This window comes from Galeopterus variegatus, unplaced genomic scaffold, assembly GCF_000696425.1.
Source record: "Galeopterus variegatus unplaced genomic scaffold, G_variegatus-3.0.2 Scaffold3448, whole genome shotgun sequence".
NCBI lineage: Eukaryota > Metazoa > Chordata > Mammalia > Dermoptera > Cynocephalidae > Galeopterus > Galeopterus variegatus.
The window spans coordinates 166105-183031 of record NW_007729559.1 but is presented as its reverse complement, the minus strand read 5'-3'; the positions used below and the strand labels follow the sequence as shown (position 1 = coordinate 183031).

Below are 16927 nucleotides of genomic sequence, written 5' to 3'. Positions count from 1 at the left end.
TAAATTGATTAATGTTAAACTGTCTGCTGATGCTACTAGGGCAGATAAGGATGCTTCTGTGAAATTTGCACCCAGGGTCCAAGGATTAGTTAAGGTACGTTTGTGATGATCATCAAATATTTAATGCTGATGAAATAAATCTTTTGGAAGACATCCCTATCAAAAACATGTGAAAAAAGATGTAGGATCACAAAGTGGCCATAAAGGAGAAATTCTAGATAGTCAGGCAGGGAAGTTAGGGAAGGAGAACTCACTGACATGCATGAAGAAAGAGGTTGTGAAGAACAGGCCCAGAGGAAGTGGCACCAACCAAAAAACTTCACAGTGAAGGAACTCTGAGAGATTTCATGGCATTGAAAGGGCATAGGAGAAGATGTTGAAAGCGGATCCAAACTTAACGAGTATGGCAATTTTCCAAGACATGGAAAAGATGCTCATTCCATATCATAAGTTGTTTGATGAGAAGGCAAGCACAGTTCTTGGTATATTTTTTACAAAGAAAACACTCTAATGCTCAACTTTTTAAATATTTTAAATTAGCATAATAAGTAAACATTCATTTTACTATTTTTCGTTCATTTCCTTCTACATGTATAACAACAGTTTTTAATGCTTTGACATAAAATTTTAAAGGTCATATAACAACAATTTTCCCATTGATTATTAAAATGACTTTGTATATTTTCACCTTGCATGGTCATTTGTATGGTTCCACACTTTCATGCAAAGTAAGGACTGTGTGTGTGTGTGTGTGTGTGTGTGTTCGTGTGATGTTTGCAGGAAGTACTCCTAAGATGTATCATCTTATATTTTTTACTTGCATCATTCACTAAGCCTAGCAAGGATAACAGCCTTTTCCTGATGGTTCACAATCATCATTAAAAGCAACAGCTATTGTTTTGTGCTGCAAACTATAACAGCCTACTAGTTAAGGATGTGGTTTATGCAGCCAAACTTCCAGAGTTCAAATACTGAATCTTCTACTTACTTTTGTATAATTTGGAGCAAGATACTGCATCTCTCTTTGCCTCAATTTCCTCATCTGTAAAGTGAAGAGAATAATACTAACTACTTCATAGGGTTGTTGTGAGGATTAAATGAGTAAATATATGCAAAGCACTAAGTGCCTGGCAACATAGTCAACAAAATGTATTAGTTATTGTTGTTGCTGCTGTGCTGTGCTGTGCTGGTGTTGAGCTCTGTGGCGGTGGTAGCAGCAGCAGTAATAGAGGTAGAAGTGGTAGGAGTAGTAGCATTACTGATGCTATGTGTGTTAAGATATATTGAGGTTGAGGCTGTTTCTTTCCTATAGCCTCAACTGCTATGCTTTTGATTTCTTGTGTTCCCCTCCCTCATTACTGCGCTATTAATGGGAATTCTTTGCATCCCCATCAAGCAGAACAAGTACCCCATTCTCACCATGTTCTCATTAATTTGATACTCTTAACCACAACGGGCATATAGACCAGAGAATTTGTCTTGTACTAGGGTAAAACCCTGGATCGGGGCTCGGTTCTGCATGGATGGCCTATAGCAGGGAAGTTCAGAAGAGAACCATTTATTTGGCTCCAGCCTCACATTCATGAAGGTGCCTCCAATCACCATTTGACATTATCTTGTAATGAGGTTATGCTCTTAATCATCTATTTTACCCGTCTGCATTAGTCCAGTTCTGTTGCTTATAACAAAATACCTGGAACTGGGTAATTTGTAAGAAAATGAAATTTATTGCTTACAGTTTTGGAGGCTGGGAAGTCCAAAGTCCAGGGGACACATCTGGTGAGGTGACTACAGCAATGGAGGGTGTCACATGACAAGAAAGGCAGAGCAGAGAGAGAGCTAACTCCTCACTTCTCCTCCTTTTAAAATTCTCTGACCACACCCATGAGCACCATTAAACCATCAAATGGAGTAATCCATTCACTATGGCATGGCTGTCACAATCTCATCACCTCTTCAAGGCCCCACCTTTCTATTACCATAATAGGATTTCCCAGCCTCAACAGTTACACTGGGGATTAAGCTTCAGTGAGTTTGGGGGACATTCAATCCACCGCACTATCTGTCTTATAAGCATTAAATTATTCTTTGTAATCATTGAAATTATAGCACAGTTTGGTACCTTCTTTTGGCATATCTTCATTTTTTTAATATACTGAAAACCTCAAAGTACAGAAGTGGCCAGGCCTCCCTGAAGAGCCCTGCTCAAGAGACAACTGTGTGGACTTCCTGACTGTGTTCTGAGCTGACGGTCACTGGATAAATGGTCTCAGCATAAGAAGGCAGAACTGTATTTCTTGCAATTCTCTGTTGTTTTTCTAAGGCTCTTGCAGGCTTGAAAATTCTCTCGGGTTCTTTGACTGATTCTACCTAAGGGAGCTGGAGCATAGCATGTGCCTAGCTTGTAGGAACAAAGGTATCAGTATTTTATGTTTGTAATTTGGTAGGATCTCAGGGTCAGATGTTCTGGGGGCCACCTTCTACTAAATCTAAAAGTCATTCTCTGAATAGAGTATTGTGCTTAATACTGCTGAAAAGGTACCATATGGGTTCTTAGTTGATCTTGTGGCTGAAATAATTTTTATACTCCCTGTACTCATTTTCCTCTTCCCAACCCAAAATTGCTTTTACCTGAAATAGTGTACTGGTTTACCTCATCTCAGATGTATAAACTGTGGCTTCCCTTGTCCCCCTCACGCTCCCAAGTTTCCTTAGTAGCTTCCTTATGCCACAGTGGGAAAGTGGGAAAGGGTGAGCACTGTTTTTGTTATTTTGTTTTTGTTTTTGTTTTTGTTTTTGTTTTTGTTTTTTGCAAAAGTGATCTGAACTTATCAAACAAGAAATTGAAAAGCTCACTATACCAGAATTCAGGTAAACTGAGGCTCAGTTCACTTCCCCTTCATGGCCAGCATTGTATATTTCAGTCCCAACTCAGGGAAAGCTGAGAGTGCTGTCAGCATCTGAGTTGCCTGAAAAATGAGTGAAATAAGAAATAATGGTCTGTCGAATTCATATGTCATCAATTTATTGCACCACTGTGGGAGGGGGCAGGGAACTATGCTAAAATATCCTTAGCCCTAGTTCAACTCATCTCTTGAATACTTGAGGTATTTGTTAACAAAATTTTGAAGTTTGTGAAAAGGTATGTCCTATATGCAGGTATTTTCTTAGCTCATGGATATTTCCTTAATAACATTTGAATGAATAAATGGGGATTTTTGAAAAGGCTTCTAGTCAGTGGCCAGGACAAGACTGAACATGCTACCTGTTGAAATGCTAAAAGTTTGAGATCTAAAGAAAAGCTGGCAAGATTTGCTAGTATTGTGTGCTATGTGTTGAGGTGGTAGAAACACATATGAACCTGAGGTTGTTAGGGTTTTTTTCTTTAATATTTAGAGACTTTGATTTTTCTTCAGGGCCCTTTTCTCTTGTGGTAAAATATACATAACATAGAATTTACTATTTTAACCATTTTAAGTGTACATTTCAGTAATATTCAGTACATTCACATTGTTGTGCAAACATCACCACTATGCATCTCCAGAACATTTCTATCATCCCAAACTAAAACTCTGTTGAACACTAAAACCTAATTTCCCGTTCCCCCTTCCCCTCTGCCTCTGCTCACTAACCACTGTTCTCCTTTCTCATATAGGTGGAATCATATAATATTTGCCCTTTTGTGTCTGGCTTATTTCACTTGAGGGAATTTGATTTTATGCATACTTTTCTAACAAGTTGTTTTCAGGGACCATAATAATCAAAAACATCGTTGTCCAAAGCCCTGAGCCTAAAATTCTATATCTAAAAGTGCTATAGTTTTTATTAAACTTAAGTGACTAAAATGACATGGTATCTTTGAGGAAGACCTTCACGTTCAGTTTCGTTGCTGTTAATATTTCTGTGATAAGAAAATTTCTCTACATTGAATTTTTTTAAAAATCCCCTTTTGTTGTTGTTGTCCCTTTTCTCGTTTGGGGGCTCATTACCTGTATTATTAGCTTTTAGGGTCTAAAAAGGGCTTGAGGGAGGTTTAACCTCTCCAAATATTGGAATGAAGTTTGGTGATGTGAGTTGTCCCCGAAAGCTCTGGTATAATGTCTTAACCTGCATTCTTTAATGCTTAACCCCCACCCGCAACAGAGCCCTGGGGTCCTCTTCTAGAGTCCCCAAGAGGAGAACCCCCAGAGGGAAAAGAAGAACATGCCATTGATAAGCATGATTTTTAAATATCAGAGTTAGTATTGGAATACCGCATTTCCCATTTCCCATCCAAGAAATTTCCCATGCATTGTACAGGTCTCTTTTGAATTTCTCCTTTTTATGTTTAAGATGGTTTGTTCCACTGTGAGGGCTGTGCCACACAGCTTGGTGGACTTGGAGACACGGAGGTGGAAACAATGCGCTGGAGTTGACGTGTGGCTTTTTGTCTGTGTGTCCTGCTTACCTATTCATAATCATGGATCCGTTCTGCCGTGTGATATTGTGAAGGCACGAATAGCAGCACCTCATTAAACCACCAGCTCCAGAAGAACGAGCCTAATGCCGACTTTCTGGACCTTCCGTCATTCACCAAAAGATGTAGTTGGTGTGTGTCAGGATGACAGAGGGCCACCACTGGACCCACGTGTGGCCGGTCCCCGGGTCTGCCATGTGCTTTGCCAGCTGCCAAGTGCTTCCTCTAAAACAGCTAACCCTGCACGCCTGCCTCCTGCACTTTGTTATCAGAACCTGCACGCGGCTGCTTTCTTAAGAACTCATTGGAGAAGGAGCCAGTCTGTATCTCGTTCTCGCACATCTGTGTCATGAAAACGTATTTTTTTTAAGCAAAATTGAAAGAAAAGAGAGAGAGAGAGAGAGAGAGAAAAGGGGAGGGGGAAAGGGGAGGTTGCCATCCAGTGGAGGAAGGAGTAATTCCCGGCTTCATTCAGGAAAAACGCAGGCTGAAATATACTTAACTATTTTAACTTGGCTGGGGATTTTCATCACCATATGGGTTTTTTTCCTGACATCCGGAGCCAAACGGGTGCCGTGTGCCTTTAAGGAAAGAGGTGCCTCACCAAACTTCGCTGTAGTTGTGTCTCACCGTTTCGGTAGGGAAGGAAAGTGTTAATTTCTTATTTGTACACTTTTTTTCCCCGACTTCCTTCCTATTCACTTCATTAAGTCTAGAGGCAGTTCGGCATGGGAGCCGTCTGTATGTTGAATTAGGGCTCGCACTCTTGCAACACGTCACCAGTCGGAAACTGGGGGTTTGCTTCTGTGATTTATTTCATTATTGTGCTGGTAAAAGGTTTGGAAGGGAATTCTTTTTGGGGGTAGTACTTTAGCATTGTGTAGTAAGTTTTTTTTTTTTTTTTTTTTTCTTCTTGTGCCCGCCCCCACCCCCCACCCCTAGCGCCGACTTGAGTCAGTGGAGCCAGTTTAATAAATAATTTTTAATATAAAAGAACAGTTTAAAATCTCCATGAATAATTTTACTTACATGCAGGAGTAATCTTACTCTACCCTTTAAGTGCTAAAAGCATTGGGATATATTTAGTGAATTGATTTCCATTAGAAAAAGACCCTTAGAAATCCCAGAACATAAAACACTGCATATGGATGTGTTTTGGGTCTTTGGGGAGGAGGGAAGATGTTTTGTAGCTCTCTGCATTCCTGCATAAAAACCTTAATTTAAGAGGAATAATGGTCAGTACTTTGTGTGTTTCCTTGTAATTCCAGAACCTAAATTTAATAAGAATCTGCACGTATTAGCAATTGTAATAAAAACTGTTTCACTAGTTCTGTTTGCAATTTGTTTTCGCTTCTTAGCTACTCCCAGATTTAGAGATTTAAAAGTCCAAATATCACAAGCTTATGCTTTGTTCCCTTTTTTCAAAATAAATGGGGGTGAGATTAAAAATATCCTTTCCCCAACTTCCCCCTCTTCATTTATCCCACTGAAAAGAAAAACAATGAAAAATTTTACAGCATGAAACTGAAAGTGAAGTGTTACAGTTGTTCGAGATTTTCCTTAAAGAGAAAAATAACATATTGTATTAAAATATTTGAACCTGAGAACATGCACATTGCTTTTACTTACATGCATTTAATGGGGAAAAAAAAATTATCTTTTAAAAATCATTTTAGACTGTTCCAAAACCATGCAGCTTATTTTTTTAAGCACTAAAATGAGATGTAAAACACCAAAAAAAAAAAAAACAAAACAAAACCTTGTTTTAATTTTTTTAATAAATTTGAATATTAATTTGTTTTTTTATTGGCTTAATTGTTAAAATGCGAGCAAGAATCAGAAACCACCTGAGCTAAAAATCTCTAATTCTGCTGCCTGGAATAATAGGGGGGAAAAAATATGATAAGTAGTTGTCAATATTAAAACAGGCTGAAGGAGGAAGGCTTTGGGCCTTGTAGTAGGTAGAATGAAACAGCAGATTTGAGTATCCACAATCCTTTCAGTATTAAATTTTCAGTAAAATAAAATTACTTGTATATGAAAACATAGCCTTTCCCCAGCTCTCTTTTTTTTCCTGATCAGCTGATGAAGAGACTAGCAGCTCGCTGCTTTGCTGGCTTGTTAATTTTATCCCCACTAACTGTGATTTCCGATAGCCGGCCTGCTGATAGTGGTAAGGTAAATATCCTTTTTCATTGCCGTCTTGAAGATTCAGTAGAACTACATCCCAGGCATGTGTAGGTGTGTAACACATCAAAAGCCGGTGTTCTCCGTATTTCTGTGTGCAACTGGGTGCTTGAGGAGAGCAATACCATTAACTGTTGACAGCCTTGCATGCTGTATTTATTATTAGCATGTTCAGCCTCCAAGATATGCGGGACAATTTCCTTTTCTTAATCTTCGCTTAGCTGCAGTATGTTTAGCTGTATAGTGGGTGTCCTGCTTTTAGGCAAATGAATATTAATGAAATAATGTGGAGCTTTTTTTTTTTTCCGTTTTCCTTTTTCTCATAACTCATCAGATCTTGCCTCCTTCATAGTGCTTATCTGAACACTGTAGGATCGTGATGGAAATTGTCTTTTGATTATTAAGGCCTACGCTCAGACTGTCCCTCAGGAGTCTGTCTGTGTGCATGTTGCTTCTATGGATTTGCACATTGGAGGATGCATAGAAAACATTTTTTTTTTTTAATCCCACTGGCATTTTTAACATGCCAGGTTGTCTTGTGTTCTGCACCAGGTTTTCTTCACAAAACCTTTCTTTTTCAGGAGGCATTGTACATAAGTGAAAGAAATTATGTCTGAGCTGTAATCACTCTTTATATTGATTGTTATACTCACATGATCATAAATATTAGCCATGTTTGGTGCTGTGGAGAAATGAAGGTAATTGCCTTATGATTAGAGCTCTTTCAGCTACGAGAAAGGATTGATTAGCATTTGCATACTGGAGGCAATATTGAGAGGCAGGAGGAACAAATAACAACATCAGTTATTTTGTGTGAGAAAGCAATCTCAAAATGTAATTTAAAGATTTTTTTAGAAAATTTCTTTTTCATGGTTACATTTTCTGTTATGTGTTTTGTTTTTCTTTGCAGTTCCCTCCCCCCCTTTATTTTTCTTCTTAAGTTTTGAGATGTACCAGGAAAAAAAAAAAAAAGTTTAAACTTCTGATTTGTCACATGGATCTTTTAGCCCTTTATGAACAGGTTTCTTTTATACCTGGTTGTTTTTATAGCTATTTTATTATCTCTCTGCATTAGTGCTGCTGGCTCTGGTTTAAAGCAAGCATTTGCAGGTAATTGGAAAAAAGTGTTTGTTGTTTGTGAGTGTGCGTGTGTTTGGATGATTTAAGTGCGTTTACCAAGGAGTGTGGCTTTGTACTTTCCCATTTCCTTGTTTACTAAATTGCTATGTTAGAACAAAAATCTGGAAGGAACTTCGATTTATGTTGTGAATCATGAATAAATTGATAAAAGCCTCAAAGAAGAAAAGGTCAAAGCTTATATGATTTGTATGGATGTATTCTTAGGGAAATTTTTTTCTTCACCCACCCCTCATTTTTGTTTACCATTTTTCCCCCTTACACTAATGAGACAATTAGGGTCTTTTTCTTATATTGAGCTAAAATTTCAACTGGATTTAGTTATCCTCAAACATTTAAATGTATAGATCTTTTAATATTTGTAATCTTCTTTACTATGAGTGTTTCAGGCCTTCAACGTATTGTGCTCATGAAACAGACTTGGGTTAAAGATGCATTTATCCAGTAGGATGGTGTTCCTTTTTTCTTCTTCGTCCACTGACTACTGTTAACTTTTTACTTTCTTTGTTAGTTTGTTTCATTTTATTTTAATTATTCACATATATCTATATGTGTCTTGGTTCTTTTCTTCTCTTGAATTTTTCTCCTTTGTTTCTGATCAACAGGCCATTGAAGACGGCAATTTGGAAGAAATGGAAGAGGAAGTACGGCTTAAGAAGCGAAAAAGACGAAGAAATGTGGATAAAGATCCTGCGAAAGAAGATGTGGAAAAAGCTAAGAAGAGAAGAGGCCGCCCTCCAGCTGAGAAACTGTCACCAAATCCCCCCAAACTGACAAAGCAGATGAATGCCATTATCGATACTGTAATCAACTACAAGGACAGGTGAGTGTTTCCCTCCTTCACGTCGATTGTCTTTCCCCAAGACTGTGGCTCATGCCACCTAAACAGCAAGATTTATTCGGTTGTGCAGTCGGGTTTGAAGTTGTTTCCTACTTTGTGCTTTTATTGCTTTCTCTCCAAAGGTACGAGTAACCTTGTACCGTGTTCAGAATGGCCACGATTGCTGTTTTGTACAGTGTGTCACCATGAATTATTTGAGATAGTTGGACATGAGTTTAGACTATAAAATTTAAAAAATATCTAAACTGGAAAAGGATTCTTAAGGATCTCTGAAATACCGTCGTTTATGTGAAAGGGATTACATGAAGGATAGAATGAAATTATTTTTTTGAATTGAATTGTTAGGGAAAGAAGAATCCTAGTATATTTAAGGTAAATATTTCATGTTAAGGCTGTTTAAAACCAAGCAGATGCTTCATCAAAAATACTGTTTCTTCTTTCTTTCTGTCACTTGAATTTCTGAGCACCTTTTTGAGCCATCTCCTTCGTCCTAATACGACTATATAGTCAGTGTGATATTTCAGCACATTTACCTCTTTTTCATGAAACTTTTGGATGTGAACTTTGAGGAGGCTGTAGTGGACATTCTTCCCAGACCATTTTAAACAGTGAATAATTATTTGAAAAGTAAAGCAAAGACATTTTAGGGTGTCAGCCCCATATAGTACATTTTGGTTAGTTGATTTGGGTTAATTGATTTGGTTTCCGCTTGCTAATCATGTAATAATGTTTTCATTTGAAGATCGCATCTCGTTTCAGTTGAAAAATTGGTAAAAGACTAAATAGACATTTTAGTTCTCCAAATTGCATAGTGCTATAATCAGTTTTTAGTTACCAAAAATCTTTGACATTAACTAGTGATGCTCTGTACACCTGGAAGTGTTTAACACAAATAACTAAGTTGTGATTTCAGTTTTTCATTGTGGCTTTGGTGCATGTATCATATCAGGAAGAAAAAAGTTATAAATATTTAGTAGTATAAAAAGCAAGAAACTTTCCACAATGGGGTTTTGTTGTTAAGCCTTATCACTAAGGAGTTTTCAGAAATGATGAGAGGGGAGTAAGAAGAGATATTTGTGAAAAGCTCAAAATTTCTTGCCCCTCTTTATTCACCAGGTCTCTTAGGTTCCATGCCTACGCTTTAACTATTTTTCTGTTTTTCAAATAAGTGCATCCACTTTAAGGATTCTGAAGTGATGACAAAGGACAGCCCCCTTTCTATGGGGTATATGGATCAGCTCTTCATTGACATAGGAGAATGATGGCAGTTTGGGAAGGAAAATTTGACCAAAGTCCATTCTTTGCTCAGAGTGAACATGAAAACTTCCTTGTAAACCAAGAATCAGTAACTCTGTCAAGTTTCTGTTTACCCCCAGCTCTGCTTATAGATTTGCCTAGGAAGCGTGGATTATTATGCCTTACTTTCTCAGTCCCTGGTGTAAAGGAAAATATTACAAAGCAGAGAGTCTCACTCTGCATATGCCTCAAACTTTGTTGCCTTCATCTCATTGGAGGTAACATCTGTGTCTCTGACCCTCCCTGCCTTGATATTTGACAGGCATACTGCTCATTACTTGCTGAGTGAGTCTAGGGTGTTGAAATACTGAGGGCCAAGAAAGTCCTTAGAGGTTTAAAAGCTAGGCTTTTATTCCAGGGCAATGGCTGTGTTTTCCTTTAATGATGTAAAAGAGGTCACCAACCAGTAGACCACATATTGCCAATGGACTGTTTTATTTGGTTTTGTGTTGTTTTTTGGAAAAGAAAAAGAAAGAATGGAAATACATAAAACTGGAGAGAATTCTTTTAAAAACTTCAGGAATACCGCCCCCACCCCTCACCCCTGGCCTTTTTGAAAAACCTGAAAATCTGGCAGCATTCTGCCCAACTTTCCCTAACGTACCAATCAGGAGGAGAGAAGAAGCAGCCACCCCCTTTTGGTGGGGGGGGGCACCCTGCTCTATGTTGCCACAATCCTCATCACTCCCTGTCATCTCTCAGTACGGGGTGTGAGTTGCCATTTGTCATTATGCTTTTCACACCTGACTCACTTCACTCATTTATATTACCTCCTGGCCTCATAGCCTTTTGCATTTATGACTTCCTGGTGCATATGGCTATGGACTGTCCACTTTCCTAGAAACTATCCAAAAATATAGAGTAGTATGAGATTATATCCCTTAAGCCTCAGCTAAGCACTGCACAGTGGTTTAGAACACAAGATCTTGTCTGATTTAACTGCTTGCCTTTGAATCCTGACTCTGGCATTCACTAGCTGTAAGACAGTTGGGTAATTTACTTAACCTCCCTGAGCCTCAGTTTCCCCACTCACAAAATGGAATAATTACTGAACCTGCCTCTAGAGTTTTTATGAGTCGTCAATGAGTTAATATAACTCAGGCTCTTTGAACAGTTTAATTATTAATAATCAGCCTTTCTGACTATTCGTAGCTAATCAGGTGGGTGAATGGACCTCAGAGCACCATAAAGAGTCTTTGCTGATACTGGTTGCCATGGTTTTATTTCTAGAAACAGAAAATGCAGTTTCACTGAGACTGATTATTGAACTTCTCTTCAGTTGTACTGTAGTTAAAGGATGTTTAAATATTTCAGTTTGCAGATATTAAGTAGCAATTTTTTTTTCCTTTTCCTAGTATTTAAAATCTATTTATTTACTTTTCCTTAAAAAGTACTGTGGTAAGACCCATTCTGTTAGCTCCCACATTTGGGTACTTTCTGGGGAGTCTGTACTAAATTTCCTACCACTACATGTTTCATATATACTTCATGTTAGTAATCTTCTCCAAAAAAGCACTTAACTCTATTTATATTTTGTATTTCTCTTACCAAACTTGGTACTCAAGTAGGAGGCACTCAAATTAGGAGGGCCTTAATTAGATACAATGTCATATTTTTGCTTGGTTTTAGAAAATGCAGCTGGGAAATGTACACCTCACTGTGTTGAGATTTTTGCACCACTAAAGTCAGGTACTAATACAGTAACTCATCCTACCTGTGCAAGAAGTAAATACCACCTGTACTAACTTCCCTCCCATCACCTCAGTCAAATGTTAGGGCTCTGACAGCCATGTAGCTTAGCATATTAAATAAGAACTGCCATCTATATTTAACTTACATATAAGAAGAATTAATTAGCTATCGTGAGACAGTTGTTTAAAAGTTCTTGCATGATTCCGGGACAGATGTATCTTGATATTTTTAAAGAACTAAGATAATTTACCCGTCTATTTATTACTTTTGTATTCAGTGCCAGGCCTTGTTTTTTAAAAGGAGGATACTTTTAAATATGTGACCCCAAGGGGGCAGGAATTTTGTGTGATTCATAAATGTAAAATCCTTCCGCAGTAATGGCTGTCAGAAGTAGTACAGGTCTGCTGCTACTGGCTCCCATCATTTCATTTCCCCAAATAGAAAACTTTATATCAAGTAGTACTAGAAGGCTTTGTTTTGACTTGTTAAGCATGCTTTGTTTTCTCCTTATTTAGAAGGCTTTCAAAAATCGTATTATCAGTTTAAATAATATTTAACCTAAGATTCTGTATTTCTTTGAAAAGTGATTCATCCTCGTTGGCATTTGTACCCTCTGAAATTGCTCTTGGGATTGAGATGCAGAATGAAGTGGTGAAGAGTAGGGTCTAGTGGAGCCGTTCCAAATCTAAAGACAGGGCTTGTAGTTACTAGGATAAAGGCAAGAGAGATTCCTGGAGGCATTCTTAAAGCTGGAAGGGACTTTTAGCTCTGCCTGGTCCAACTTGCCGCAACCCCCTGCCCCACCTCTGACAGCTGATCATCCGAATTCTGTGTGTACACTCCAGCATGAGCTCACTGTTGTAGGAGGTAGTTCATGACACTGAAGGACAGCTCCAAACATGATCTTTATTTCCTATATTAAAATGGATTCAGCCCTCTGATTTCTAGCTATTTGTTCTACTTGGAAGTTCAGAGAATAAATCTGTTCTCATTCCAAGAAATGTCCTTTAAAATATTTATAAACAAGTATATCCACCTCAGGGCATTATTATTATTACAGTTGAAACACTTCACTCTGCTCTCTGAGTGATGCCTAGATTTGGGCCATACTCGTCACCTCCTTAGTCACATCCTACTTTCTTAGTGTCTCGTTTAAAACATGACACCCAGAACTCCAAAGGTACTCTGACATCTAATTGCAGGGCGATTAGTTTCCTTATCCTGGACACCAAAATTCTGTTAACATAACTCAAGAGTATGTTTACTTTTTCAGCAACCTTGACACAAAGTTAACCCACTTTGAACATGTGACTTGCTGAAAAACCCCAACTCCCCATCCCAAAATATACCCAGCTCTTTTCTCAAATGAATGTTGCCAAGTTAGCCTTCTACTAAGCACTAAGTTTTTTGAACCTATACCTGCTGATTTTATTCTTACCCCTATGCAGTCTGTCTTACTGCTTTCTGTCCCATCGTTCTAACCTACTGCTGTAACTCTATTTTTATTTCTTTTTTCAAACTTTTTTTTCTGCAGCTGGCCAGTATGGGGATCCAAACCCGTAATCTTGGGGTTATGAGGCTGCACTATAACCAACCGAGCTAACTGGCCCGCGCTTATTTCTCTTGTAGGAATTATGTTTACATGGCTTCCTAAGTTTTTATCATCTGAAGATTTTTATATAGGCTGTTGCTGAGAATCTTCTAAAGGACAAAGGACAGGACTCTATGACATGTCCCTGAAAGTAACTTCAGGTTGACACGAATGTATTAACCTGTAATCCTTAAAGTTGCTTAACCATGAGTGAACTCATGGCCATGCTATCATGTCACCCACATTATCTGTCTTTTCTCAAGGTTTTCAAGAAATGCTAAAACCAAGATGTAACACATTTATAATCTCTCCAATCTATCAAACTAGAAACCCTACCGAAAAAATGAAATGAGGTTAGCTTTCTAAGAGACCTCCTGCTGATATGTAATGATGTTATTTATCTTTTCTAAACAGCCCCATGGCATCTGAATAATTTCTTCTAAATTTTTACTAAGGGTCACCATCAAGCATACAGTCTCAAGTTTCCTTCCTCATTTTGAAATTGGGACATTTGCTTATCTCTAGCCTTCTGATTCCATTTCTATTATCTGTGATTTCCTAAACATTAGCAGGAGCGATCTACACACTCTTTCAGAATGTAATTAGCTTGCAACTGGACATTTAAACTTATTTGAAGTGGCTTGATATGCTCTTTCTATCAACTCTCCTAACAGGAGCTTTTGTTCAGCATTTACTTTGTCTTGCTTTTCAAAGCCAAGCATTGTTCTCATTCCTGAAGAATCTGGAAACAGAATATGAGTAGGGTGTCATTACCTCCTCCCATGCTGTCGACTGCTTGAAGGCTCATTGTTTGAAGGAGCACTCAAAGCTCAGGTCCAGCTTTGAAGATGCATGTAGTGAGGCCATTAAGGAGGCAGGAGACACCTGCAAGGCCAGTCCCATCCGTGGACACAGCCCTGGCACACAGTGGGCAGCACGGACGGCAGCCAGGTTGCTCCTGCCTCCCTGACACTCTTCAGTCTCTACTGTCTTCCCCAAGCTGGGAATGTGTTCTTCTTGCCCCTAATTTTATTTATTTGTATATCTTTCTATTTATTTTATTTTATTCACGGCTGACCAATACAGGGATCCAAACCCCCTTACTTCTGTGTTATCAGCACCGCACTCTACCCAAGTGAGCTANTGTTTGAAGGAGCACTCAAAGCTCAGGTCCAGCTTTGAAGATGCATGTAGTGAGGCCATTAGGGAGGCAGGAGACACCTGCAAGGCCAGTCCCATCCGTGGACACAGCCCTGGCACACAGTGGGCAGCAGGGACGGCAGCCAGGTGGCTCTTGCCTCCCTGACACTCTTCAGTCTCTACTGTCTTCCCCGAGCTGGGAATGTGTTCTTCTTGCCCCTAATTTTATTTATTTGTATATCTTTCTATTTATTTTATTTTATTGACGGCTGACCAATACAGGGATCCAAACCCCCTTACTTCTGTGTTATCAGCACCGCACTCTACCCAAGTGAGCTAACCAGCCAGCCCTGCCTCTAATATTAATAAGCCCTGATGGTACCTCTAAGGATTGTGGTTAAGTCTCAGCATGTTCTGAATTTAGCTCTCGTTGCATTGGAGAGCATCATTCACTCATCCTGGGAATATTTCCTGCATTGTATTTCTTTCCAGCCCTGGACTGCTGAATCTGGCCATAGAGTGAAACCTCCAGGTACTTGTCGCCACCAGCTGACCATGCAGTGGAGGTGACAGCTCTCCTGCCAGATACTGCTGAGTGGGCAGCTGGCCTGGGGAATTCAGGGAAGGTGGGGTCATGAGAGCCCTATTATATGAGGATACAAAGACATTATCTGGTGTTTATTGTCACTTTGGGAAAGAAAATATGTCATTACAATGACACGTACCTGGGAAAATAGAGCCAGCATTTCATTATAGCACCTTTCTGAGGATTTGGTCTATTACTAACCTAAGAACTAATTGTGCCTGTTTAATTCCTTTCTACACTACAAAGAACTTGTGGCATTTCCCTCATTTAGAGTAAGGCTGAGCTACTGCTTTGAAGGCCCACGTTTAATCAACCCCATCTCCAAAAGGACTGGGTGCTATTTTAAAATGTCGCCTTGTTCCAAGCTTTTCTCTCCAAAGTGCTTTACCTGAAGTGCATTTAGGAATTTACTGTAAATCGCTTCTTGGCCTTTTGGCTAAGATCAAGTATAGGAATTTACTGTGTCGAAGGCTTTCCTCCATTGATTATCATCCTAAGGCTTTGATCCTATGGACTGTTCATACCAGCATCACACTGTCTTTCTAAAATAGACTTGTAGAATGTATATTTTTAAAACAAAATCACGTCATTATTTAGTATTCTTTTTTGCTGTTTTTTGTGTTTTTTAATTTGTACTCTCCCTTCCCCTCACCCAAGCCAATCAGATTGCTGGCCTACGTGTAGTTTTTATCAGAATGATTTGAAATTATTATGCTGGAATCTCTTTTGTTCAGAACCTTGCATCCCAGTTGAGTTGTAATCTGTTAGTCTCAGATCACAGACCCACGCCTGTCTTCTCTGAATTACGTACAATATATTCTGTAAAATGTCTCAGGGAGTATTTGTGGTTCCCAGGTTCCTCTTCCTTCACTATCACACACTCTGAGATGACCTGGTCTGCTTTGCCTTCTATGTCCCTCCCCTTGGTCAACACCATCATCATCCCAAGGTCCTAAATGTGAAATGGTAAACAGTTTCCCAATTCCAGGCCTTATTTCTGATGTGCACTCAAATACAAAGTCCCCTCACTACACTCATAGGTATCCCCACCACAGCGCCCCTCCTCCTGCCACCTCACCTCCGCTGGCCTGGGACAGCTGCTGTGCTGTCTGCGTGCCCTGTCTCCTGTCTGTTCTCATCCCACCTTCTTTCTGAGACACATGTCTGATCACACCGTTCCTTAAGAACTTTCGGAAGCTTCCCTTTCATGGTGATCAGACTTCTTAGAGCAGAAAATGTCTTGCACATCTGAACCTAACAACCTTCTCAACCTCGTTTTCCAATACGCCCTGCCCCGCTTTCCCTTATATGTCAGACACTGCAAGTAATTCTGAATTTCGAATACAGCACATGCTTTCACTTCTCCACTCCTCAGTTTATGCTTTCGCCTCTCTGCAGTGCCTCCTGCCCCAAAACAGAGTGGGGCAGTGGCTCTGAGGAGGGATTTTTAAGGTGGCCAAGCATAGGTCATGTGTGTCAAAGGGTTCTGTCTTTGCCTAGGGTAAGATCTAGATGGGAATAGAGGGTATTCCCAGGATTTGTCAAACNGCTGCTGTGCTGTCTGCGTGCCCTGTCTCCTGTCTGTTCTCATCCCACCTTCTTTCTGAGATACATGTCTGATCACACCGTTCCTTAAGAACTTTCGGAAGCTTCCCTTTCATGGTGATCAGACTTCTTAGCAGAGCAGAAAATGTCTTGCACATCTGAACCTAACAACCTTCTCAACCTCGTTTTCCAATACGCCCTGCCCAGCTTTCCCTTATATGTCAGACACTGCAAGTAATTCTGAATTTCGAATACAGCACATGCTTTCACTTCTCCACTCCTCAGTTTATGCTTTTGCCTCTCTGCAGTGCCTCCTGCCCCAAAACAGAGTGGGGCAGTGGCTCTGAGGAGGGATTTTTAAGTGGCCAAGCATAGGTCATGTGTGTCAAAGGGTGCTGTCTTTGCCTAGGGTAAGATCTAGATGGGAATAGAGGGTATTCCCAGGATTTGTCAAAC

The 16927-nt window shown here is 39.5% G+C and overlaps 1 protein-coding gene across 1 annotated transcript in view; it reads left to right on the top strand.

Annotated features, from left to right (window-relative positions):
• The window catches only part of LOC103600753 (probable global transcription activator SNF2L2), an 87258-nt gene that overhangs the window by 44136 nt on the left and 26195 nt on the right, over positions 1 to 16927 (top strand). Inside the window, exon 6 of the mRNA XM_008585083.1 lies at positions 8386 to 8603. Coding sequence (XP_008583305.1) covers positions 8386 to 8603 — 218 coding nt within the window. The remainder of the gene's footprint in view (positions 1 to 8385; positions 8604 to 16927) is intronic.